This window comes from Micropterus salmoides, unplaced genomic scaffold (genome assembly GCF_014851395.1).
Source record: "Micropterus salmoides isolate LMB-PRFRI ecotype aquatic unplaced genomic scaffold, ASM1485139v1 Ms_hic_scaffold_18, whole genome shotgun sequence".
Classification (NCBI taxonomy): domain Eukaryota; kingdom Metazoa; phylum Chordata; class Actinopteri; order Centrarchiformes; family Centrarchidae; genus Micropterus; species Micropterus salmoides.
This window is the reverse complement of record NW_024040928.1, coordinates 19,514,125-19,540,085: the sequence shown is the minus strand read 5'-3', so window position 1 is coordinate 19,540,085 and position 25,961 is coordinate 19,514,125. Positions and strand designations below refer to the sequence as shown.

At 40.0% G+C, this 25,961-nt stretch overlaps 1 protein-coding gene across 9 annotated transcripts in view; it reads left to right on the top strand.

Moving 5' to 3' along the window:
• The window catches only part of gphnb (gephyrin b), a 107,397-nt gene extending 83,835 nt beyond the window's left edge, over window positions 1–23,562 (top strand). For 3 of the 9 annotated variants that reach the window (XM_038727762.1, XM_038727761.1, XM_038727758.1), the window contains 14 exons: window positions 3,214–3,256; window positions 4,753–4,890; window positions 12,134–12,298; window positions 14,269–14,324; window positions 14,890–15,009; window positions 15,327–15,385; window positions 15,783–15,936; window positions 17,231–17,352; window positions 17,455–17,542; window positions 17,830–17,903; window positions 18,153–18,220; window positions 18,339–18,442; window positions 21,538–21,634; window positions 22,264–23,562. In XM_038727762.1, the coding sequence (XP_038583690.1) occupies window positions 3,214–3,256; window positions 4,753–4,890; window positions 12,134–12,298; window positions 14,269–14,324; window positions 14,890–15,009; window positions 15,327–15,385; window positions 15,783–15,936; window positions 17,231–17,352; window positions 17,455–17,542; window positions 17,830–17,903; window positions 18,153–18,220; window positions 18,339–18,442; window positions 21,538–21,634; window positions 22,264–22,397 (1,422 nt within the window). In that variant the 3' untranslated portion in view covers window positions 22,398–23,562. Of the gene's footprint in view, window positions 1–466; window positions 524–3,213; window positions 3,257–4,752; window positions 4,891–12,133; window positions 12,299–14,268; window positions 14,325–14,889; window positions 15,010–15,326; window positions 15,386–15,782; window positions 15,937–17,230; window positions 17,353–17,454; window positions 17,543–17,829; window positions 17,904–18,152; window positions 18,221–18,338; window positions 18,443–21,537; window positions 21,635–22,263 lie in introns of all 9 variants that reach the window. The other 6 variants (XM_038727757.1, XM_038727755.1, XM_038727756.1 and 3 more) reach the window with 5 other exon arrangements.
• The last annotated feature ends 2,399 nt before the right edge of the window (window positions 23,563–25,961 follow it).

Below are 25,961 nucleotides of genomic sequence, written 5' to 3'. Positions count from 1 at the left end.
CCAGATGACCAGATAGTTAGCTAACCGGATACATTATCTCATTCCAAAATAATACTTACAGTTGGCCGAAGTCAAAAACTGCACAAAAATGTGCCTCTGCAACCGAATTATTTTTGAGTAAAGTTGTATAATTGAAAATGCCATCAGCAATTCATCTTCAATGTTGCTCCAGAGCTTAGAGGGCCCCTAGTATGGATGCCACAGGGCACATTATGCCACCTGAAAGCCCAGTACGCTTTCTTTCTCTCTTTTTCTCTTTCTTTCTGTCTGTCCCAGTTCTCTCTTTGCTGCTCCTCTCCCTTTTCCTGCTAGGGATGCCTGTCGTAGTGGATGCCTGTCTGTCCTTTCGTCTGTATGTCTGTCTTGTCTGTCTTGTCTGTCTGTCTGTCTGTCTGTCTGTCTGTAGTGTTGTGGTTGCCCGGACAGATGCACTGATGCCTGTGATTCGATGCTTTATCTCCACTAGCTCCAGTGTAGGTTGGAGGGGCTTAAAGATGATCGCAGGAGGACCTTCAGCTCTCGAGTAACTATCCCGCCCCCCCCCCCTCCTGCCTTTCCCTCACCCTCCTCCGAGGAGCGCGCAAAACAAACGCCCCGCTCTGTGTCCCTCCCCACCCTTCTCCCTCCTCGCTTGCCTAGCTATCTCTCTGGCTCTGGCTCACTCTCTTTTTCTGTATGTCTCTCTATCTGTCTGTTGCCACTGGTCTATTTTCTCATTCTGAATCTGTCTGTCGTTCACTCACGTCACTCTATCTCACTATTTCTCTGTCCGGTCTGTTAGGTTCTTTCCTTTCTCCGTCTACCACGCACACTTATTCTGTTGTTGTTCACTTTCTCTCTCTCTTCCTCTTCTTCCATCTGTCTATCTGTCTATCTGTTTCTGTCTTCCCGGTTAACATGCTCTGCTTTCAGTAGCTATGTCTGGTGTGCTGGATGTCTGTTAAGTAGATGCCATCAGGCCGCTCTAATGGTCTTTATTGTTTTTGTTCTTTTCTTCCTGTTTTCCCTCCTTTCTGCTATGTCTGGGCTCTGTAGTTTAGTGAAGTCTGTCTAGTCCGTGCTTCCTGTTTTTGTTTTCTTTCCGGGCTGTGGGACCACGTCATGCTGATCCTCATCCTTCCACCCGCTATCTCTCTCTCTGTCTACCTATCTGTCTTTTTTTTCTATATCTCTGTCTCTCCATCCCTCCTCCTACACCATCCCACCCACCTTGCCCCACCTCTCATCTCCCACCCTCTCACCTTGGCTGTTTGGTGCCCAGTGGTGTCACAGTATTAGCCTAGTTATGATGTTGTTGAGGGAGGGGAGGAGGGAGAAAGGGGTGGGTGGGTGGGTGGGTAGAGAGACCTTCACCTTCGCCATGGGTGTTTTGGTTCTCCATACGCCACACACTGCCCACACCCAACTTATGTGATAGCATCAGGTTACAGAGGATATTGAAATGCAGCAATTGCAACAAAGAAAAGGAGGACTGTCAGAACCCAGGGAGACTGAAAGGCATGATAGGGCAGACAGAACATGACTGACAGACAACCAGGCAATTAGGTATGTCAGTCAACACATATGAATATAGGTAGATAGTCAGGCCAGAAAGCAGGCAGGAAGATTAATGGAAAGCTAACAACTGTCCCAAATCAAAATCAAGCCTAACTTTAAAAAAAAAAAAAGATACTTGAAGTCTGCCCTTTCTAAAATTTTGGCATCAGACTTGATTTTGGCTCATTGTATATACTTTCACTGCACCCAGAGCTATATTGGTGTAGTTGTACAAAGGAATACTTATACTATCATTTTGTGCCAATCTTGTAGCCCTATAAATTGCAACTTGTGATTCTGCTTCCCTTATTTAGTCATATCACGAGGCTGAGCTTCCCAAAAGCATGCTCATACATTACTCTAAGACAACATTTTCTTTATAAGGGGTTTTGAAGTGCTGTGTAACATTGATGCATCTGTGCTAACAAACACCATGGGAGGTTGGCAGCCTCTAACAATAGTGGTGAGATGAAAAGGGTACCACTTCTACTTGGCAGTTGCCACCTTTTGTATACCCCCTTTGTGTTCTCGCATTAATTTGCCACTAGTCATCCACGTTGCACTTAAAATTAGGTGCAAATTGATCAGATTCCATTGGGAAACCAATGAAATTTGATCAGATTAGTTTTACTGTATTATAACAAATGTTCTCCCATTACAGTCAAAGCTAAAGCCAGGTTTAAAAAGCAGGTTTTGAGTATGTACTTTTGTGTGTTCCCACTGAAAAGTGACAACATTAAGTATACTTAAGTATACTAAAAAGTCAGTATTCCTGCTTGATTATGAGTGATTTAAGTGTAATGGCAATTAACTAAATTGTCAAACAATGCATTTCATAAGAGAAGAAGGGGGGGGGGGGGGGTGTATGCAGGTAGATAGGTAAGTAGGGTAGACAGGCAGGTATGCGTGGCCAATCATTTCATTTGGACCATTTTTGTATCAGAGCATTTGATTTATTGATGTTGCTGTTGGGGACGTAAAGTCAATTTTTAACAAATATAACAATAATAATTTAATTTGACAAATATATATTAGTTATAAACAATACCTGCACTACTTTCACATTTGTTTGTTCTCACTCACCATTAACAACAGTTAGCTGTAGTCTCCAGATAGTTTTGGGAAGCTCAGCCCAGTTTTAACCCACTCCGCTCCCCTGTGCTAGTGCAGCTACCGGCAAAAGCAGTTTTCTGAGAAATCTGACCGTCCTGCACCACATCTGAACAGCCACTATCTACACTGGACACTACATTTCCACTACATTTGATGTTACACCGTAGCATAGTTAATACATCTTTTATGACTTTGTGATACAGTATTGTCACCCTGTATGTTGTTGCCTTTGTCCATATATTCCTTTTAGTGCTTTGATCTAATAGTGATGTGACATGTCAGTGCATTTATCAGTGTGAATATCACCTGTGATACGATGATGTAGTGTACAGTAAGTGATGATAATGGTAATGCAGGAGATGCAGCCATCTCCCAATAGCAGGACAAAGTGCACAGTGTAGTGTGACACGGTTCTTGTCAATGCATCTGAATGTTGTATAAACAGCTTCTCATCTCAAGCATGTCAAAAGAGCAGCCTGGTTTATCTCAAATTACCACTACCTCTGCTGTCTCTTTCTTTTTGCCCTTCGTCTTTCTCTCCCCAATCGCTCTCTCCATCTTTAGGTGCAGTCACGATGCAGCAGCAAAGAAAATATCCTAAGATCAAGTGAGTACTAAGTTTCCTATTCAAGAGCACGCTCCCTTTTCTCCGAGTCATATCTGTATGTATCCAAGTGTGCTCTCAAACGCACATAAATAAGATTTTACATGTGCGTGTGACAATGCGAGCACAGTATGCTTGGCTGTGTGTGGCTGCGGTGTTATGGTTGTTTGTGTGTGTGTGTGTGTGTGTGTGTGTGTGTGTGTGTGTGTGTGCATGTGATGTTTTGCCAGGGGTTGTTAAGCCTCATGTTAAGCATCAGAATATGCTGTGGAAGCGTAAGTGTATGTTTGAAGGGAAGAAATTGGGTCAAGCGAAATCAAAGCACAGCGCCTATTCTTCGCTGAGAGGCAGAGGGGGAGAGCGAGGCAGAGAGAGATAAAGGGAGAAGGAGAGAGAGAGCAGATTACATATTAGTTACACCTGGCTTTGTTCCTTTTACCTTTGGAATTATTAAAGAGGTATTATTAGACCAACATGGCTGCTATCGAGCACCTCTATCATCCAGCTGGGTTCCACAGCTTCTGCAAACAAACAGGACTATTTCTTGCCAATCCCTCCTCATGGCGTTTAAATGGTGTTATTGCATACGTACATGCAGTGAAAAAATAAATCATGTTAATCCAGTTATCATGGTAACAGTGACGTGAAAAAAACGTGTTAATTTATATAATTGTATGTTATATTTCATGTCAGGTCCTTTTGGAATTTGACCTTTGCTGCTACAGCTGCAAACCCAGTGCACTCAGATTAAAACATTTAATTTCTCAGTAGATATTTATTTATTAGGTTCTTCTGTGGCTCTTGTGTGTTTGTCTCCAGAGATAGTTGAGTGGTTCTGCTATTCCCTGCCATTTGGAGCCACATAGTTGCCTTCACTGTCTCGGGATTGAGTCCCAGCAGAGCTCTCACTTCTCTCCCTCCCCTCTGTCTTCCTCTCAACTTTCAAACTGTCTAAATAAAGAATTAAAATGCTAAAAATGGTGAGTGGACACAAGTTTTCCTGACTGAGGGCAGGCTAGGCTTACATTGTAAAGCTTGGGTCTAGAGACTGAAATCACTCCCTTGTCACTACTCAGTGTGCTATATTTGCTTTATGCCATTTAATGCCATGTGTAATTGTATTTACTGTCCAAGAAAAAAAGTACTTCAATAGAACTAATAATAACAGTAATAGGATACCACACCCACCAGTGATTTTGTCATAAAGGTCTTAGTCTTGATCACAACAGTTAAAAAACTATTTCACGCGATCTATATCAAAATCATTTTATATGTGATGTGTTTAAAAAATGAATATCAATAAATATACCATAAAAATGCAATATGGGTTAGGCTCTGCATTGTATTAATGTAATGTAGAAATTAGCGAAGGAGGGAATGTGAGTTATTTCAGACAAAGCATAGGTCTACTACAGATAAACTCTTCCTGTTTTATGACATGGTTTGATTTTGTGACCACCATATCATGACAGTGTATGTAATGTTGCATGTCTTCCCAGGTCACAGTGCAGTGGACATCACCAAGGTGGCCCGGAGGCACCGCATGTCCCCCTTCCCACTCACCTCCATGGACAAGGCCTTCATCACTGTGCTGGAGATGACTGCTGTCCTGGGCACTGAGATCATCAACTACAGAGGTAAGGAGAACAGATGTTTGGTTCACTTTAAACTTTTATGCTGTCCAGTAAATGAAACATCTGCAGCATATCTTCTTCACACCCACTTAATCCCATTGGTCACAAAAGTGACTGTATTTTTTATTGCATTTCAAGCAAATATTGAAATAATAAAGGGTCTAAATGAAATATGTGCAGTGTCACATGTTTAGTGTAAACTGTCACATGACGAGAGCTGTTTACTTCCTGGTTGCACCATGAGAAATGGATGGCTGCATCAAACCTCCCAAACAAAAGGTTAGTTAAGTAAGTTAACATAAAGATTGGATGGAGAGTTTCGGTACACATTATCTTTAAGGGGTCTAGTATTAATACATGCATTTGCATTTACTCAACTTTCTTCAATGTGGTCATAGATTGAACATTTTGACGGCAGCAATAGTGACCAGTGGGAAAACACAGGGCATCTAGTTATACACATTTATAGTTCTTGTTGTACCTAACTTTCTGCTTTGTTTTTTTCTTGTAGTTTAATTTTGTGTTCTGGGTATGTAGGATCTAGGCAACCACCCAGACAAGGTGTGCACCATGATATTAAAAAAAATACCCCTCTCACCCCTCATGGGATGGTGTGTGTTACAAGCTCAGGTCCTATACCAGAGGCCTGGGGGTTTGAGGGTTCTTTGTGGTATCTTAGCTGTTCCTAGGACTGCACTCATCTGGACAAAGACACCAGAAGTTAGCCTGGAATCATCTGGAACCACTCGCCCAGTTTGGGGGTCCAGTCCCTAGTATTTGATTACTACTGGCACCACTGTTGCTTTTACTCTCCACATCTTTTCTAGCTCCTCTTTCAGCCCTTGGTATTTTTTGAGCTTCTCGTGTTCCTTCTTCTTAATGTTGCTGTCGCTTGGGATTGCCACATCTATCACTGCTGCCTTCTTCTGCTGTTTGTTGATCAACACGATGTCTGGTTGTTTAGTCATTCTCGTTCTTGAAGCCCCACAGGATCTTAGCATTCTCAACCACCTTACCAGCTCACACTCCTGGCAGATGTTCCTGTATACCAGGGGTCGGCAACCTTTTCTGTGATGAGTGTCTATATATATATATACAAAGATTAATACATCCAGTGTGCCAGCAGCATTTGTTAATGCATATGTCATTTATTTTCAGTTTATGCAGCAGTTAGACAGATTTTAATTTACACTTGACCTTGTTAATAATAATAGACATTTAATAAATAGGGCGGTCAAGCGATTAAAAAAAAATTAATCTAATTAATTACAAGTTTTGCAAATTGTCTTTAGTTTTTTAATTAATTATTCGAATGAATTGAAATGAATCACATGATAAGCATTTAAAATATTCTAATTCAAATAGATTTTGGTAGATGAGTGCATCAATGATAATAAAGAAACTTATTTAGCTAAATATCTTTATTTTCCATTCATAACCTTTTTTTTCACTGTTCATATCCAATAACAATGCCACAACAATTTTTTTTAAATACTAAGACCCTCAAGAAACAGTTGTCCAGCGATAAAACCCACACGAGGAAAGCGTTGTGAGGATTAAATTCACGTTGTATGTGAACACAGTGGAGGACACCTGCCTCCTTGGTTTGTGCAAGTCACCACTGCTGAACAAGACCCGGTCATACCTGAGATGGAACACTTAAGTCACAGTTTACCGTTAACTACCAACATGTCATGTGTGCAGTCAGTCAGAAGGCTAAAATAGTTACAAATGCCTCTTGTGCCAACATTTTTTCACCATATTTACCTTCTCTGTTGCACTTGTCACACAAACCGGATGGAAAGTAAACTCCTTTGATATGCGCTGTAGAGGCAATCAGATTACAGCAAAAATGAGGATCAGTGCAAGTCAAAATTGTTTTAGTTTGGCCCCCACAGACAGCATTCCGCTGCAGCTGACCGGTCGGTCGGTCGGCCTAGTCGCGGATGTTAAGGTACTACGATTAATCCTGCGTTAAAATATAAGGCGTTATTTTTTCAATATATCTATTGTTTTGACAACCCTAAAAATAATAATGTCAAAATGAATTAATCATGGTGGTTGATCGTGTGTTTTTTCACTAACTTAATGTAATATTAAACAACGTAGCGGCATATGTCAATATTGTAGGATTGAGTTTGCTTTCTCACGTGCCACTTAAAATGTCTCTGCGTGCCCCCGCTAGCACGCGTGCCATAGGTTGCCGACTGCTGTATACCATGCCAGCTACCTGGTTATGGCATTCCTGGCATGGCTGTTCCTGCCTGCGTCTTACACCCAGCTGTGATGTTCCCAGGTTCTCTTCACATACACAGTCTGAGCCTGGAGCCCTGCCTGGTGTGGTAGACCCCAGCCTCTATTGGGATTTGGGATGAAACCCTCCATGGATTGTAAGGAGCTTCCTTGTCTTGATGTCAGTAGCCTCTATCTCCTCCCTTGGCCAGTTTATTATACCTACAGGGTATCTGATGACTAGCAGGGCGTATGTGTTAATGGCTTGGATCTTGTTCTTCCCATTCAGCTGACTTTTCAGGACCTGCCTTACACTTTGTAGGTATTTGGCTATGGCTGACTTCAATTGTTGCCTCCTTATGGTTTCCATTTGCCTGATCCCAAGGTATTTGTGCTGTCCTGAACATCTGCAATGTTGCCTTCTGGTAGTTCAACGCCTATCATTTTCCCTCTTCTTGATACCATCCAACCACACTTGTCCAGTACGAATGACATTCCAATGTCGTTGCTGTAAATCCTAATGGTATGGATCAATCGATGTCTCGCTCATTCCTGACATACAGCTTGATGTCATCCATGTACCGGAGGTGAGTGATGGATGTTTCACTTCGGAACCGGTTTCCGTAGCCATTCTTTGGGATTACCTGGCTAAGGTGATTCAGGCCTATGCAGAACAGCAGCAGTGCATCACACCTTGGTATGACGCACTTGATGGTGACTTGTGCAATTGACTTTGAGTTGGCTTGTAGAAACCCACCAAGTTCTTGATGTGTGCTCTCTTAGTGTCCTGTTGATCTTGTACATTTCCAAGCATTCCAGTATCCATGTATTTGGCATTTGACCGTAGGCTTTCTGGTAGTCAATCCAGGCGGTGCTCAGGTTGGTCTGCCTGGACTTGCAGTTGCATATTTTCTTTTGCTTAGTGTAGGCCACTTCTTGAATGGATATTCTACACAAACAACTGTTCACAATGAATATTGCACTAAAGTACAGGTTCAAATGTTACAACAAAGTTACACTATAATATATACAATACATGCACTAACGTTACAATGCTAAAATCTGTTGTTATTTGTCTTTGCTCTCAGAATTTTCAGTGTTGTATAAGGGATTTTGACATGTAAGTCAGTTACGCTACAATAAGATAGAGCATTTTAGTTTCAATGCTGGGAACTGCCATTAACAGTTTTAAATGTGTTAATAACTGGTCTGGGATGCATAGAAATTTTGATGACTGCACAGGAGAAATTAGTTGATTCAGGATACAACGCATGATCCCACCAGTCACAATTGTGATCAACCATAAAACACACTGTTTCACCTACTTTTCCATGTAAATTTAAAAAAAGAATGATTCATTATTTTAAAGGGTTACTAATGACATATGATTTTGATATTTTTATATCTGGGAAAATTTCGGGATTAAATGGGTTAAATGTCCTGAATGTGTCAGTCTTGCCCCCTTGATGTCTCCAATTTACCCTCCTATAATGTCTGCTGACATCAGCCACTGAGCATGCTGGGATGTTGAGGTGTCACACCTTTCAGATCCATGTAGCAACATGCTCTCCCTAAGTTCACATGACAGCATTTAAACACTCTCCATCCACAACTGGACACCTAACTGAATCAGCAGTCTCTGTCTGCATGTCACAGTGTCAGTTACACAGACAATCAAATGTGCACACAGAAAAATGTATTACAAGGGCACATACAAAACATGTGTGATTAACCTTTTCGGAAAAGACTATTTTCAATGCAACACTACGCCTTTTTCATGCCCCTTTATTGTGTTTTTATTAGGACTGAGCACGTTAACAAGTTATTATCGCGTTAACGCTTTAAGTAATTAATGCCGACAATCATGTTATCGCACGTTAACGCAGTTTTTATTATTATTATTATATTATTAAGTCCGTTGCTCGCTGCTCTGTATACACATAGGCCTACAGTCAAACCATGGGTCACAGGAGGGGTGGGATGTTGATTACCCTGCAAATCACCCACCCAAACAAGCAGCAGAGGGAGGCTTCGGCAGACTACGTTAGATGCAGCGTGAGGGAGAAGTAGAACAAACACAAGACAAGCGATCAAATGCCATAGCGAAGTGGGTAGCTACACACTGCACTGGTAGCCGAGCTGCAGTTAATATACCTCTAGTTCGGTATTATAGTCTGTTCTGAGCGTATTAGCACTGCCAAATGTAAGTGTGTAACTGAAAAGTAAGTTTGATGTCAGATTGCAGCTGAAGCCTCTTTGTTGGAATAATTAGCTCACTACTTTGTGCCACTCTGTGTTGCCTTTGGAAATGCTGTATTACTGAAGACTACTGTGTATGATCGGTGGACAAGCTTTGATATCCCCAATATATAATATGAGGGTACAGACCTAAGTATAAATACTAAAATAAAGTTTCAGAAATTTAGTGAACGTTGCAGAATTAGCAAGAGACAGCTCGATTTTGAAAGTATTCTCCCTTCAGGCCTCACTCCAAAGACGCTCCCCCAAAACACATTTTCATTTGCAAGGAGTGCACTAGTAGAGCCCACAGGTAGTTAGTTAGACAGGCAGGTAGGCCTCTGGACCGAATGAAATGATTGGCCGTGCTTATTAGAGCCCTGCAACAGCCACAGATACCACCTTTTTATTTTTGTGTCAGAACATTTGATTTAGTGATTGCTGTCGGGAAGTATGAGAATTTCAACAAATATTACAAAAAATGTTGAAATCAGTTGCCTACCTCAGCCCAGTCCAGTTAAGCTGAGGTTAATATGCCCACCAGAAGGCATTGTCAGCTCTCTGCTCATGTGGCATAGCCGACCATTTACGGGAATGTTCATAGCAATTGTAGTGTAGTTTGTGGAGGCTCTATTACTGACTTCCACTATAACCAGGTACTCATTATGCAGTCTGTTTGCTCCCTGTTTATTGTTTCAAGTTATTTATGTCAGATTTGTTGGGTACTATACTATAGATTGAGATAATCTGTATTTTTCGTTTTTTTTCTACAATATTTGGAGGATTCTGGGTCCTGAAAATCTAAAACATTTACAAGGAAATCATTAACTCAACACACAAGAGTGAATACTGCTGCAACGATACAGACTAGCCCTAATTAGTTTTCCAAGTGAATGATAAAGTTGGATGTGTAAATAAGCCGCCGTTTGCTAACAATTTGCCATAGCAACTTAAAAGGTGATAATATGACAATAGTGTGTTTACTGCCTGTTCCTATTATCGCCAAAAGAAAACTGTTTAATTAAAAAGTGAAAGATTTAGAAGGTGAGATAGAAAAAAAAATCTTATTCACATTCATTAATGTATGTTTTTAATGCATCTTTGTAGTTGTATTTGCATGTCTAAATAAACAGATACACCTGTGGGTCTAGTCATCCTTCTAGCAGGGTGGCCTCAGCACCAGTGGGGGGTGACACAGGCCCAGAGGGGGAAATACAAGCTCTTTAATTCATCTCTGAAGAGGGGGTAGCGAGGAGTGCAGGCAATAATAGCTTGCGGCGCACATGACTTCTAGATCAATGACGGTAGAAGGAACACTCTTTTTTTTTTCCTGGGTGAAAAATCATGTTTCATGTTCTTAGAGAGGAGAGAGAATTGGAGGAGTTGCAGGAGCACCGTTCTGAGGAGGACAGTGGAATAAGGAGGAGAGGAGGATGGGAAATGAGAGATGAAATATTTAGAGAGACAACAGCAGGTTTAAAGACGTGTTAATTAGTGAGCTTTAGAAGAACTATGTAGATTTTGTTACCTTTGGACAAAGCCAGGCTTGCTGTTTCCACCTGTTTCCAATCTCTGTGCTAAATTAAGCTAACTAGCTACAGGCTGTAGCTTCATATTTACACTACATACATGAGTGGTATCATTCTTCTCATCTAACACCCAAAAATGGCAAACTATTCCTTTAATTCCCATCTATCTATGTGCAAGAATATATGTACACAGCTATTGTATGTTTAGGATGAGTGTGGCGGTGCGCATGCCTATGTTTATATCAGCCTCAGAAGATTATAAGTAGAAGATTATTTGGACCAGTGATGTCCCAGCGCCCCTTGATTTAATGACCATTATATAACCCCTTTAAAAACTTGGACCAACTGAAAGTGATGTTTGGCAAAGCATCAAATCAAATACAAATTTTGCTCCAGCAACAAGACATCACCTCTGTTCTATTTTTATTCACAACTCAGCTCCAACACATGGTTTTAACAAGCTGTTTAAATACCAGCTTGGAATCAGTAGCGGTTGTGAAAATACACCAGAATATCTCAGATGAAATGCTGCTCACCTTAAAAAAAGATGTAAGGATAGGACACGTCCAACAAGCCTATGTGTCTTCATCTACCATTGAGATGCATTATTTACAGCAGCTCGTTATGACTGTCATATAGTAAGCCGATGTGTGTGTGCATGTGTGGGTGTCTGTATGTGTTCATGCATATTTTTTTCCCTTCAACTCATTTATATCAAAGCTTAGATCTTCATATTAATACCCACATAATCATAGCATAAAGGCTTTGAGATATGCTATATATAGCCACACAGCAGCTTAAGGTATTTTATTGCCAGAATTTTTCTTCTCCACCCACTCGCCCTCTGTCTTTTTCTGTCTTTTCTTTCCTTCCCTCGCTCTCTCTGAGCTATTGTCTCTGTGCAGAGTCTTTGTTCTTCCTACACAAATGTTTCCTGAGTGTTTTTAAGTTGTCTGGCTGGTGGAAGTGATTAAGAAACTTGGATAGGGACACTTGCAAGCCTCCACTTGATGTATGTGCATCAGTGAAGCTGAAATAGAAAAGGAAAGTGTGTCTGTGTGTGCTGGTCAGGTGGTAAGTTGTACACAGAGATCCTGATGCATGGTGTCACACTATGTCTCCCTTTAAAATACACACACAAAACACATATACACACCTCCGGCACATATGCCCCGCTGTATCTTCATCTAAATCGGATACACTGTCTCCCTCACCCCCTCTACCTCTGTCTCTCTTTCTCTCTCCAGCTGTCGCTCTTTCCCTCCGCCACCCTTCGCCCAGCTTCTCCTCACACCCATGTTCTTCCTCTTCTCCCACAGATGGGATGGGTCGAGTCCTGGCTCAGGACGTTTATGCCAAAGACAACCTGCCACCCTTTCCTGCTTCTGTCAAGGATGGTTATGCTGTGAGAGGTAAGTAGGGTACAGGTGATTTAAAATATGTTCCTTGCATTAGAGTCAGTTTTGCTGAAACAATGTAGATACAATAAAAAAAGGGTTGATGTTAAAACTGTAAAACAACAGTTTAAATATTCAAACTAAGACCTCAAAAACATGTCACTGTAAAAGAAATGGGAACAGTTTCAAAGTGCATGGGCTAATAATTTATGCTACATTTATTCAGATTCATAATAAATATAATTTTTCCTACTTATTCAAAACTGCATTAATACTACTGATTTTGAAGTGATGCAAGGATTAGTAGATAAGTTTAATATATTGTTCTGTATAAGTTCTCGTCCCGATGATGCTTTGCATTTACATAGCTGATTGCTTTTGATTAGATGGTGCTGCAGACAGGGGTGTTGCACTAAAACCTGGGCCATGTACATAAAAATTCTCTATGGGCCCCTCTCCGCAGCCTGGTGCCAACAGTGTCCATGAGACTGTCTATTCAGAGTCACTGTTTTGTTTTCTTAAGAGAAAGTTGCAGAACTAACCAGGCCAGTGTGTCTGTCCTTCTGAAAAAAATGACCTGACTGTCCTACTTGAAGATGAACAGGACAATGGGGCAGTGGAGAACTGCCTCAGGAGCTATGTAAGGGCTTCTTCTGCCAGGTTGACCTGAAGGGAGATTGAGGCTCTGCATTGTGGGACGTGGAGAGGGTTGTCCTCCATAGCTGCCAGGGGGAGAACAAGTGGCTTTGTTCAGAGATTTGGGTTTCAAAGAGTTTCATTCCTATGGCGACACTAACTCCTTAGAGAAGTTTTCTAGGTGAGATCCAGTCAAACTTGGTTGACTGGTTTTGGTCAAGAAATCTGCGTCTGGGAGTCCTGCAAAGCCATAAGGGCAAGGTTAACCTGGAGATCAGGCTGGCAGCTTGTAAGCTCCAGGCAGCTCAAGAACTCTTGCATGTAACATCTGTTGTTGGCTCTTGCCGATGGACTAGGAGGAGCAGAACACCACAGATCTCTCTGGTTTTATGCACCTGGCTTGAGGGACTGTTGCCTATTAAGGCATACATTTCAGATTTTAGAGATTTTAGTGCCTAGACTGTGACACATCCATGTACCTGGACACAGGGATGTGCTGAGGCCTGATGGTGCCAAAGAGTGCGCAAGTCAGAAGTTCACTCTCTGTGACAGCATCATCTGAAATGAAGGAGTGTCAGGAGAAAAGAAGACTGCTGACTGTAGTAGGTGTTAATGCCAAGAACTGCAAAGTTATGAAGCAGACGTTTCCTCAGAGGTCAGCGAACATATAGGCAAAGATAGAGCATAGAGTCCAATGACAAACAGCTTTTGTGCTGTACGTCCATTTTTTTAAAAACTAGAAAAGAATTGTCTTCTTTTTAACTCAACAACAGATGTTTGTTCTCATCCAGGGGGGGTTTTGACTGATCCACAGGGAAAATACTGACCAACTTTTTTTTTAATAACTAGTAGAGAAGCAATTTATTCTTTATTTAAGATTACATGTTGAACCATGAAAAAAAGACACAATGTTTTTCACTTGCCAAGGAGATTTTGCAATGTCAAAATGTATTTCAAGTGTCTTGTGATGAGCTTCATTCTTGGTCCTGTGTGTCTGGTCTGTAAAAAAGAAGAACAATGAGGGGTGTTTCTGAATGTTTTCACATTGGCTCAAGTCGAAAGGGATGGTTGCTGTACACCTCACAGTGGAGAGCATGATTTTTAAAAAGTGCTTGTGGCTTGCATGTTTCACCATTACAGAAGAGAGTTCTTGTTTAAATTTGTGAGGCCTGGTAGATACTGTGTATATCTGTTGAGATGTTTACTTGAAGAAAATCAAATGTCAGTGTTTCTTTCTCTCTCTTTCTCTTCCTGGTTGTTCATTCTGTAGCCCTCCACGCACACACACACACACACACTTTTTTAGCTACACACATGTGTAATGCTATTAAATCTTTCTTTAATTTTAGCTGCTGATGGCCCAGGTGACCGCTTCATCATTGGAGAGTCCCAAGCTGGAGAACAGGTCCGCGCCAACAATTAACACTTAGACACACATGCTTTCTCTGGCTCACAAAAAAAGACACACACGCACAACCTCTATATGAAAATAAAGTACTTCACTTTTGTCCTTCAACTCATGCCACTGTGTTCCTTCAGCAGGTGATGAAAAGCCATTCGCCCCAAAGCAGGGCTAGAAAGTCAAAGTGCTGCCAAGCAATAAAACAGATTAGACCTTTGAGACAAGAGTAGGCTGCAGAGATTTATTGACTACCTCGACCTCTCATCTTGAACAAAGCCAGCAGGCATGCAAACACATACTTTATACATGCCTTCATATCCTTCACTAGGTCAACACATTTTTTTTACATGTAGTTTTATTTTGTTTTAACTTCAATTTGACCACTGTTTTGGCTCAAAACAGTTTGTGAGATGTGTTTTGGGAAACTTCAGTAGAATACAATCTATCATTTCACTTTACTCTATTTTACTTTAGGTGAAATGAGCCACCCTAAAAATGTTTTGTGTCATGGCTTATCCTTCTTTGTAATTTAATTGTAACTGTAGTCTTAATTTGTGTCTCTGTGCAGCCCACCCACACAGTGATGCCCGGCCAGGTGATGAGGGTGACGACGGGTGCCCCTATCCCATGCGGGGCCGACGCTGTAGTCCAGGTGGAAGACACTGAGCTGCTCCGCGAGTCTGAAGACGTAAGTCCAACTTTCAGTCTTTTACCCAACGAACAAGAGGCAAGATGTCAGAATCAGGGTTGTGGTCATCACAACCCAACCAGAATTTAACCCATGTAGGGGATCAGTAACTTTTGACTCACATTTACCTTATTACAGTTACTAGAGGTCTATATCAACACCATAGCAAATGAAAATGGATTCTGGTTGATTTAAATTTCACTGAGAGTAAGTTTAGCCCTGAGATGAACAGAACACACAATGTTTTGGTCTAGTATAGTCCAAGTAAAACTGTTTCTGTTCACTTTGATGGACCTGACAGCTGGTTTGTCTTTCAGGGCACAGAGGAGCTGGAGGTACGAATCCTAGTACAGGCTCGTCCAGGGCAGGACATCAGGTTAGTGTCGTATTGAATCACCATTTTATTTATCAAATACTGTAAATTACAGTGTCACTCACCCGCCCGCCTTTTTGGTCGTCTTTTGTATACATCTCATGGTTAGCAGTATCAAACTAATTACTGAAAGTTGATTTTTGGTTATATTTGTTTTTTTATTTACCTCTATGTTAGTAACAAAAACCAATACTTATAATACACTTAAGGTCTCTACCAGAATGTTTATTTCTGCTTCATTTTGGGTGTTACAGAACATTACTATTATAGCATAGCAACTTAGATTACACAGTATACAGTAGGGAATTTACAGATTTTAATTGCGCAGTGCATTTGTCAACATTCTTCCCTTTCTCTTCTTGTTTTCCTCCAAACCATTATCTCTGCTGTCCTACCATAGGCCTATCGGTCATGACATTAAGCGCGGGGAGTGTGTACTTGCAAAGGGCACCCACATGGGCCCGTCTGAGATTGGTCTTCTGGCTACTGTGGGAGTCACAGAGGTGGAGGTCCAGAAATTCCCTGTGGTGGCCGTCATGTCCACAGGAAATGAGGTAAAGGGTTATGAATAACTTGTTTTCATCAAGAAGTGTTATTTTGCCCTTTTATACCAAATTATACCCCACAGTGTCACATAAGGGCGCACCAGTGTGTCTGTATTTCCCAAAAAGGTTTGGCTTGACCTCCTGAAGGTAACAATAACGTGCCATCTTTTTTGACAGTGTACCTCGATCATATTTATGCACAATCAACATTGTTTGCTTTGACTGCGGATGCGAGTGTGCACTCAGCCGCTCCATGTGTACTTTCAGTTGTGAAGAATGCGTTTATCTGTGACCAGGTGGTTTCTTTTAAACGCTGGGATCATTTTTGTGCATTTTCTGTGTGACTGATTTGCAGTTTAGATTTTATGGGGTGCGTAACCTTCATGGAGATCCTCAGCAGACTCTAGATACCCATAACAACTTGTTCTCAGCGCTGTGCAGATATGTGTAAATTGTGTAAATCAGCTGTGAGTCACCTACTACATGGCCACATTCCAAATCTATGAAGTGATATTGTCCTCATCTCCCCTCCTTTGGGCAAGTCTGATGAAATAGAGGATTAGAGATGCTTCCTTTGCACTCCATACCTGCGGCAATGTTAATTTGACCATCTCCATTTTGGGTACATTCTCTTTTTAAAATTTAAAAACTGTATCTGTGCAGAGTTGGTGTTTACAAATGAATGTATACAGTATGTCTGCCCCCAAACTCAGTATAAACCAGCTAAATTAGATGTGTGTTCATGTGTGGAGCCTTCCTTTAATAATTACAGTAATTAGCAGTGCTTGTTGACGTTTAATCTATCATCTAAGAAACAGAAAGTTCAGATTTGTAGTTCTGTTATGAAAAGTAATAAGGTCAGGATGTGTGAATACCGATACAAGACACACATTGTGCTGTGGGATGATTTGCATTAATTCAAAAATATAACTAAGTAGGGCTGCAACTACTAACTGATTATTTTCATAGTTTATAATCTTTTGGGAATTCCTCCAATTAATCGATTGAAATTTCCCCAGATAGTGAAAATGTGCATGACAAGGTCCAGGAGCACAAGTTGATATTTCCAAATTGCTTTTTGTCTAACAACCAATTAATAAATTCACAATACATTTTCTTTTTTCTTACTTTGCTCTGTCACAGTAAAATACTATTTAATATGTCATTTAAACCAGAAGAAGAATATTTTATGAGTGATGTTTAAGCCAGATCTGGTTTTGACTCATACCAGCTAAAAAGGATGGCTATTGAATGTAGGAAGAGTGTTTCTATAGTTTCATTGTCTCCCCATGTGTTGTGGTAGCTGCTGAACCCAGAAGACGACCTCCATCCTGGGAAGATCAGGGACAGCAATCGTTCCACCCTGCTGGCTACTATCCAGGAGCACGGCTACCCCACCATCAATCTGGGCATCGTGGGAGACAAGTACGCCTTCACGTTCATTCTCTGAACATTTCCACACTTGTTATACTTCCAATGTAATGTTCATCATCTTACTATAATACCTCCAAACTCTGTGCCCAACAGCCCCGATGACCTTCTCAACGCTCTGAATGAAGGCATCAGCCGTGCTGATGTCATCATCACCTCAGGAGGAGTGTCTATGGGCGAGAAGGTATGATGGCAAAACAAAAAGTGCACCCATCCAATCATGACATTGTGTGTTCACTGGCACCTTGTGGTAGAGGGCGGGATGACAGCAGATGCTTTTTATGGGGGGTTTGAGTTAGCTTTTTTTATTAATCTTGGATGATTCTGTTCATCTCCAGTATCCACACATACATTTTCAAACATTATTATTCGGGGGAGGTATGGTTCTCCATAGTAATTTTGAGTTTTTTTAAATGCATTTCACTGTTATGTTTGATAAATGTTGGTTTGTAATTTCAATGTATTTTTTAGGACTACCTTAAGCAGGTGCTGGATATTGATCTTCATGCTCAGATCCATTTTGGTCGTGTTTTTATGAAACCAGGGTGAGAAAACTTTATTCTCAACACACAACACAGTTATCAAGTGCTTAACAGAAAATGTAAATACCATGGGTTAGAGTTAACAAGATAATAAGTTTAAATATCAGATGTACATCTAAAGCAGTGTTCCACAAAACAGGCAAATATAGTCTACTAAATTACAACGGTACAATGACACTGAGGAATTAGTACAGAATTTATAATAATGGTTGAAATCAAAATCAACACATGTTGGGGTTTTTTTCTTTTCAGTCTCCCGACAACATTTGCCACCTTGGACATGGACGGTGCTCGCAAACTAATCTTTGCCCTCCCAGGTAGTGTGTGAAGTTGAGAGAAAGAGTGATTCAATCCACTGTTTCTGAAGAGATGTTACTCATATATTTTTCTCTGTCCTTTCTCTCTATGCTCTCCTCTCTCGGTCTCGGCCTGCCCTAGGAAACCCCGTGTCCGCTGTTGTCACCTGTAATCTTTTTGTCATCCCTGCCTTGAGGAAGATGCAGGGCATTTTGGACCCTAGGCCCACCATCATTAAAGCAAGGGTAGGATGCACAGGGCAACCAGGGTAGCCTGACTTTCTGGCCAAGACACACAAAGTCAAAGTTCATCATGTGACTGGTGGTCACCAAAGTATTTTTTTCTTCTGTTTAATGGTAACAAACAGGTGTTAGCTTTCAGGTTGAACAAAAAGTGGCAGTCGTATCACACTTAATTTAGAGAACGGTGTGATTTTGATTTTTATCAAGGTTGTTTTGTGTCTGCCTCAAACAAGTAAAAAAAAGAAATACAAATCCTTAGAAATACAAGTCCTTATTTCCAAAAAGATCCTCTCTCTTCCAATATGTGAACATCTGAGTGTAGATGCAACAAACTCCAGCAGAGAGAAAATATGTATCATTCCAGTACATTGCATCTTAACTCACAATTTAATACTATTTTCATCATCCACACAATACATATTTATGACCACCATGTTTTGCTTTAACCTGGCAGAGGAACCAATCACTGCCCACACTGACCTGAAGGCTCCCTGGTCATGAATATTCATAACTGTAAAGCAAGAAAAATCATAATAATATCAAACACTGAACAGCCGCAGCTTGTGTCCCCAACTAGCATCATCATGTAAGAGGTCTGGTCCCCTGCCATCATGGGTGCTATCCAGAGAGCTATGCTACATACAGGTGCTGGTCATATAATTAGAATATCATCAAAAAGTTGATTTATTTCAGTAATTCCATTCAAAAAGTGAAACTTGTATAATGTATACATTCATTCCACACAGACTGATATATTGTGTATATACTGTATAAATTGTTTATTCCTTTTAATTTTGATGATTATAACTGAGAACTAATGAAAACCCCCAAATCAGTATCTCAGAAAATTTGAATATTGTGAAAAGGTTCAATATTGAAGACACCTGGTGCCGCACTCTAATCAGCTAATTAACTCAAAACACCTGCAAAGGCCTTTAAATGGTCTCTCAGTCTAGTTTTGTAGGCTACACAATCATGGGGAAGACTGCTGACTTGACAGCTGTCCAAAAGACAACCATTGACACCTTGCACAAGGAGGGCAAGACACAAAAGGTCATTGCTAAAGAGGCTGGCTGTTCACAGAGCTCTGTGTCCAAGCACATTAATAGAGAGGCGAAGGGAAGGAAAAGATGTGGTGGAAAAAAGTGTACAAGCAATAGGGATAACCGCACCCTGGAGAGGATTGTGAAACAAAACCCATTAAAAATGTGGGGGAGATTCACAAAGAGTGGACTGCAGCTGGAGTCAGTGCTTCAAGAACCACCACGCACAGACGTATGCAAGACATGGGTTTCAGCTGTCGCATTCCTTGTGTCAAGCCACTCTTCAACAAGACACAGCGTCTCGCCTGGGCTAAAGACAAAAAGGACTGGACTGCTGCTGAGTGGTCCAAAGTTATGTTCTCTGATGAAAGTAAATTTTGCATTTCCTTTGGAAATCAAGGTCCCAGAGTCTGGAGGAAGAGAGGAGAGGCACAGAATCCACGTTGCTTGAAGTCCAGTGTAAAGTTTCCACAGTCAGGGATGGTTTGGGGTGCCATGTCATCTGCTGGTGTTGGTCCACTGTGTTTTCTGAGGTCCAAGGTCAACGCAGCCGTCTACCAGGAAGTTTTAGAGCACTTCATGCTTCCTGCTGCTGACCAACTTTATGAGGATGCAGATTTCATTTTCCAACAGGACTTGGCATCTGCACACAGTGCCAAAGCTACCAGTACCTGGTTTAAGGACCATGGTATCCCTGTTCTTAATTGGCCAGCAAACTTGCCTGACCTTAACCCTATAGAAAATCTATGGGGTATTGTGAAGAGGAAGATGCGATACGCCAGACCCAACAATGCAGAAGAGCTGAAGGCCACTATCAGAGCAACCTGGGCTCTCATAACACCTGAGCAGTGCCACAGACTGATCGACTCCATGCCACGCCGCATTGCTACAGTAATTCAGGCAAAAGGAGCCCCAGCTAAGTACTAAGTGCTGTACATGCTCATACTTTTCATTTTCATACTTTTCAGTTGGCCAACATTTCTAAAAATCCTTTTTTTGAATTGGTCTTAAGTAATATTCAAATTTTCGGAGATACTGCATTTGGGATTTTCATTAGTTGTCAGTTTTAATCATCACAATTAAATGAAATTAACACTTGAAATATATCAGTCTGTGTGTAATGAATGAATATAATATCCAAGGTTCACTTTTTGAATGGAATTATTGAAATAAATCAACTTTTTGATGATATTCTAATTATATGACCAGCACCTGTAATTTGCTGTTAAAAAGCAGTTAGAAATCAACTTGAATGCATTACTGCCACTTAGTGGTGGAACTGATGGACTGAAAAGCACAGATGTAGTCAGATAATTTCCCTCAGCAGATGGCATCAGACCCAGGTCAAATATTATTCTGGAAAAACCTTTACCTTTGCCAATAAAGTTGGAAGAGTTTCCACTCCTTTCTGTTTGCATTGTAGAAAATAAATAACGTTTTAAGTTGTACATATGTATTTGGGAGAACTTGGGTGGGTAGATAGCTTTTTACCAAAGTTAATTATATTTTAGTGATGGTCAAGATCTGGGATTTTTGCCATTAGAAGATTTTTTTAGAGATAACGAATGTGCTGCATTTATGTGCTCGAAGGGAATTCTGATATTAAGGACTTCTTTGAGGATACTTCTTTGATGTCCAAAGCTTGGTAGGGATTTTTGGCACAACTTCACCTACTTCCAAGGTGCATGAAGAAGCAAAAACTGAAGAGGCCAAAACTCTAGAAAAACTAGTAGTATAAAGAACAACTTTATTGTTAGACGGCTTGTGGCCTACATCAGGGTCATGAGTCCAAAGTTTTAGCGGTCTGCAAGTTTGTGACAGTCTGCCTGCACTGGGCCAAGAAACCTATTGTTAGAAGCCTTTTAGGGTGCCAGAATAGTGGGGTTTGCAACATCAGACAAAAATGTAAGTGCCAGGATTCTAGGAACTTGAATCTTAAAAACCAATTTAATATATGTTTCTACACTGTACAAGCCATCTTGTATTGTAAGTGTGAAGCTATCATGTTGACATACAGTATATCATTTTAATTTACACTGTATGTTTTTTCTCTAGTTGTCTTGCGATGTGAAGTTGGATCCTCGCCCTGAATACCACCGCTGCATTCTGACATGGCATCACCAGGAGCCTCTGCCGTGGGCACAGAGCACAGGTACCAAAATCAAAGTCAAACAATGCTATGCAGGATTCTGTATGACAGCCACTGTCATATCTCAGTAAGGCTCTAACTGTTCACTGTTTGATTGCAGAATTTGTTAATTTATTGCTCCCTGTCAAGCGAGGAATCCAAGGTTAAAAAATAGAATAATTTTGAGAGGTACAGTTTTTCACATCAAGCCCATAAAATCCTCTAAATTAACACATTCACTGAACTGCAGCTACTTTATGTAAACATTTGCCTCACTTGTTTTTTCCCCTTTGCATTTTGGAGCATTTTAAAGTTAATATTAGCCTGAAGAAAACATTTTCCAGGCACAGAACATGTTAAAAGCATTAATTTAGGGCATATTAAAACGCACACCAGTTTCAACCTCAGACGGTCTTCATCAGGGCGGAAATAATAAAGTAGATTGATTATACCTTAGATTCCCTGCATTTACTATGTCTGACACTTGGCCTCTGTAGTCTTTTAATATTAGCCAGTTTGACTATGAAAGATAAGATAACCAATAGGTCAAACTGCAACATTTAATACAATTTGTGACCATTTTAATCATGTTAAGTTTGATTATCATTGGATGAAACACAAAAACAAGAAACTCCCCATCCTCTCTGTTGCAGGGAACCAGGTGAGCAGCAGGCTGATGAGCATGCGCAGTGCTAATGGGCTCCTGATGCTACCTCCGAAAACAGAGCAATACGTGGAGCTGCACAAGGGCGAGGTGGTTGACGTCATGGTCATCGGCCGGCTATGATGTCATCACCGCGGGGACGGAGCGTCGGCGTCATATGGCGACGGTTGGAATGGGTGGTTCACGGTGCATGTCCACATATCATTGACTATTCTGTAATATGCAACGGCACAGCTAGTTTTATTGATTTGGATAACGTTGAGGTATAGTCAACATCTTGATCACAACCTAGATACATATGAAAAAATTAATTTAAAAAGATTATAGTATTTCAAACAAAGAAAATATAACTTTTAATGAAAAAATCTAATTATAAAAAGAGATTTATTCTGTAATATATTATTATGATTATTCTTATTATTATTATCATTATTCTTCTTATTATCATTATTATATTAAGGCAACTTCGTTCCTTTCATTGCAATTGCTTTGTGTGTTCAATGCTAGACCTTATCTATAGCAGTAGCATTTTAATAGACAGCTGTAGGTGCCTGCCAGGACAAAAAAAGAACATTATTATTTTCTCATCTTTAGTGAAAAAAAAAAGAATCTGTTTTTTGAAAATGAAGAAAACATTGAGGAAGACTCCAGATTTCCCATGGTGCTCAGCTAAGAGGAAGAGGGGGCACATCAAGACCACTTCCTCTTTTGAGCGCCCATCAAGGTGACAGTTATGTTTTTCTCTCATTAGTATGCATCATAATGGCTTCACAAAGAGCTTTGCTTGTTGTTTATCTTGTGAGTCTTGTTTATGTGCGCAGTGCCAAATGCCTGGGCAGGGAAGAGGTGATGTTGGTATGGGGAGGTGGGGGGAACACACCCCAGTCTGCCCAGACCCTGAAGCTTCCTTATATTCACGGTGACCGGGTGTAAACTCTGCCCCAAACTCCCCCAGGGGTGAGCTGAACCTGGGGAAAATAATCTTTTATTTGATCAACTATTTAAGAAGAAAAAAAATAAAGAAAAGAAACAGCTTCTTTAAGTGCTGACAGCCTTTTTAACCAACTTCACAAAAAATGTACAGAAAAAATAAGAACCATATTGTACAGATATATGTGACCAGCACTCCTAAGGAAATTATTAAGCAATGAGGAGACATTGAACAACGCTGTACTATAACATTTTCTGTAATGATATGAAACGGATGAAAGAGACAAAGATAATAAAAATCCTTGATCATTATGTAAAAAAAAAAATCTTGTTGGGTTTCCTTTTTTAATAAAAAATATCTAAAGAAAATTAGTGATTTTCTTCTTTGGTATTAAAAGTTTGGCAGGTGGTAGGGGGTATATGAATTTTGAATGGATGAGAGATGATCTTCCTTACCAACTATTGCCAAAGTCCATGAGGAAAGCACCCCAGTGGATACATTTCCCAAATTTTAATGTGTTTAACTGCACTAATATAAAGGAAAGTAACTCATGTACTGTATTATATACAGTTTTGAAATACTTGTACTTTATGCTGCTTTATACTTCTCTATATTTCAATTTCACTTTTTACTCCACTACATTTATGTCACCGCTATAGCTACCAGTTACTCTTCAGATAAGGTTTTATATCAAAAGAATATAATCATCTTATAAAATACATATTTTTAAAGATCAGACCAGTGATTCCCAACATTTTTGGCTTGTGACCAAATTGCACCAAATGCGGCATTGCACTCCCTTGGATCTGCAGCAACACACCCGCCCCATGTGAGGTTGATTGAGGGAATGATTCTCGACATAATCGAAATACAAACAAACACGCACACACACAGAAATTCTTGCCTTTATTAGAGAGTTGTTCGAGAACCAAATAGATCAAATCAATCAAAGTTTACAAAAAAAGCTAAAGAATACAAATACAAAAGAAAGAAATGAATACAAATGTGTATAGGAGAACTTTAGTTTTTTTCTTCTTTCCTCTCCCATTAATCATCTAAAGACCCCTCAGATTTATCTTGTGACCGTTTGGAGAGGACCTGACCCTTAGGTTGAGAACCACTGGACTAAACTACCAAATAGTAACATACTTAAAACTAGCCTAATCTCAACCAGCAACAACAGTAAAATGTTACTTACACATTCATGCATCAATATAAACACTCTAACTATAGTATGTAACTATATATCAGTCACAGGAGGCATTTTTCTGCAGAACGAGTACTTTAACTTTTGATATTTAAAGTATGTTTCCACCACTGCTACTTAGGTAAACAAAGAAAAAATAGCTGCATTGGAATGAATCACTGCAAAGAAAATGGGGTTTTAACTGTCTCTCTTTCCAGGAAGGTAAGTATTTAAGAATCAGGAACTGGCAGGAGAGAGCCTAATGAGGAAAAGAGGTTAAGCACAGAGGTGTCAGAAAGGATTAACTTAATAGAAAATACAGCAGGAAAAAGGCTGCTTCAGGCTTTGGTGTAGATATTTCTGAGGCTGCATGAGATTAGACAGTTTCTGTTCTGCTCTGCAAGGTGAAATGACAGTAGATCCCATTAGTTGGTGATGATTAATAGTGCTGTGACAAGAACTTCTTAAATTCATCTATGTGAATGTGTATAAAATGTGTGGAATGTAAAAGGGGATCAGTATGAAAATGACTGTAGAAAATAATGGAAAATTCTTCACACCCTCAAGTGCAACAAGTGTATGTTTATTTATTAGAGGATACACTGACAGGGTAACAAGAGATTTACCATGCACTTTATCTCTGAGTTGCTCCATGAGTTTCTAATCTTCCAAGAGCCTTCAACTGGTTGAGGCCATAGGGATAAAAAAAAAGTATATGGCCGATCATTTAGGGTCTGCTTACACAAGGTCTAATTAAAGGTCAAGTCTGTCGTTTTTTGGAGATACAATATAAATTACAGGTCCTGTGTATTCTCTAATTGAAGGGTTTGACTGCAGATGAAAAATCTGCATAATTTAAATCCAATATGGTATATATAACAATAAAAGTCTCAGAATTGGACACTCTGCATTATAAGTATTTTTACTTTGTTTTTAATAATAAATTAACAAGTAAATATATGCCAAAAAAAAAATCTGGGCTCAGGTTTCAGTCCATAGCATAATTCATTGATTGAATCCACATGGCATTTGAATACTTACTATACGTCCCCCAAAGCATTATGGGCACTATAGTTCCAAACTTTAGAACATCATGTGAAAGCATGAGTGAAAGCATAAAAATAGGAGTGACAAAATCCATTAATATGAACTTTATTTGTCTTGCAATATTTTTTTATATTTTATATATTTTTGTGCAACAAATTAGTGTATGTTTAACCCCTAACCTCTAACATGGACTTCCTGTGCTCTTCTCCTTCAGTCTCCTTACAATTCACTATTTTGTTAACTCTTACTTTTTTCCATAGGTATTTACCCCATTGATGCCATACGTGCAATACTCTCTTATTAGTATTTATTGCTCGCTTATTAGTATGTATTGTCACTTGTAGATCTCTTATCATATTGATACTTTATTGATGTATGTTGTTCTACAACTGCTTTTGAAAAAAGCAAACTAGTAAATGTAATGTAAATATACTGTAATGTAAATATAATGTATGTCTGTGAGAGTGTGTTTGGGCCCACGTAGCTACTGCACAGAGGGACTGCACTTTTGTAACTGGTTGTC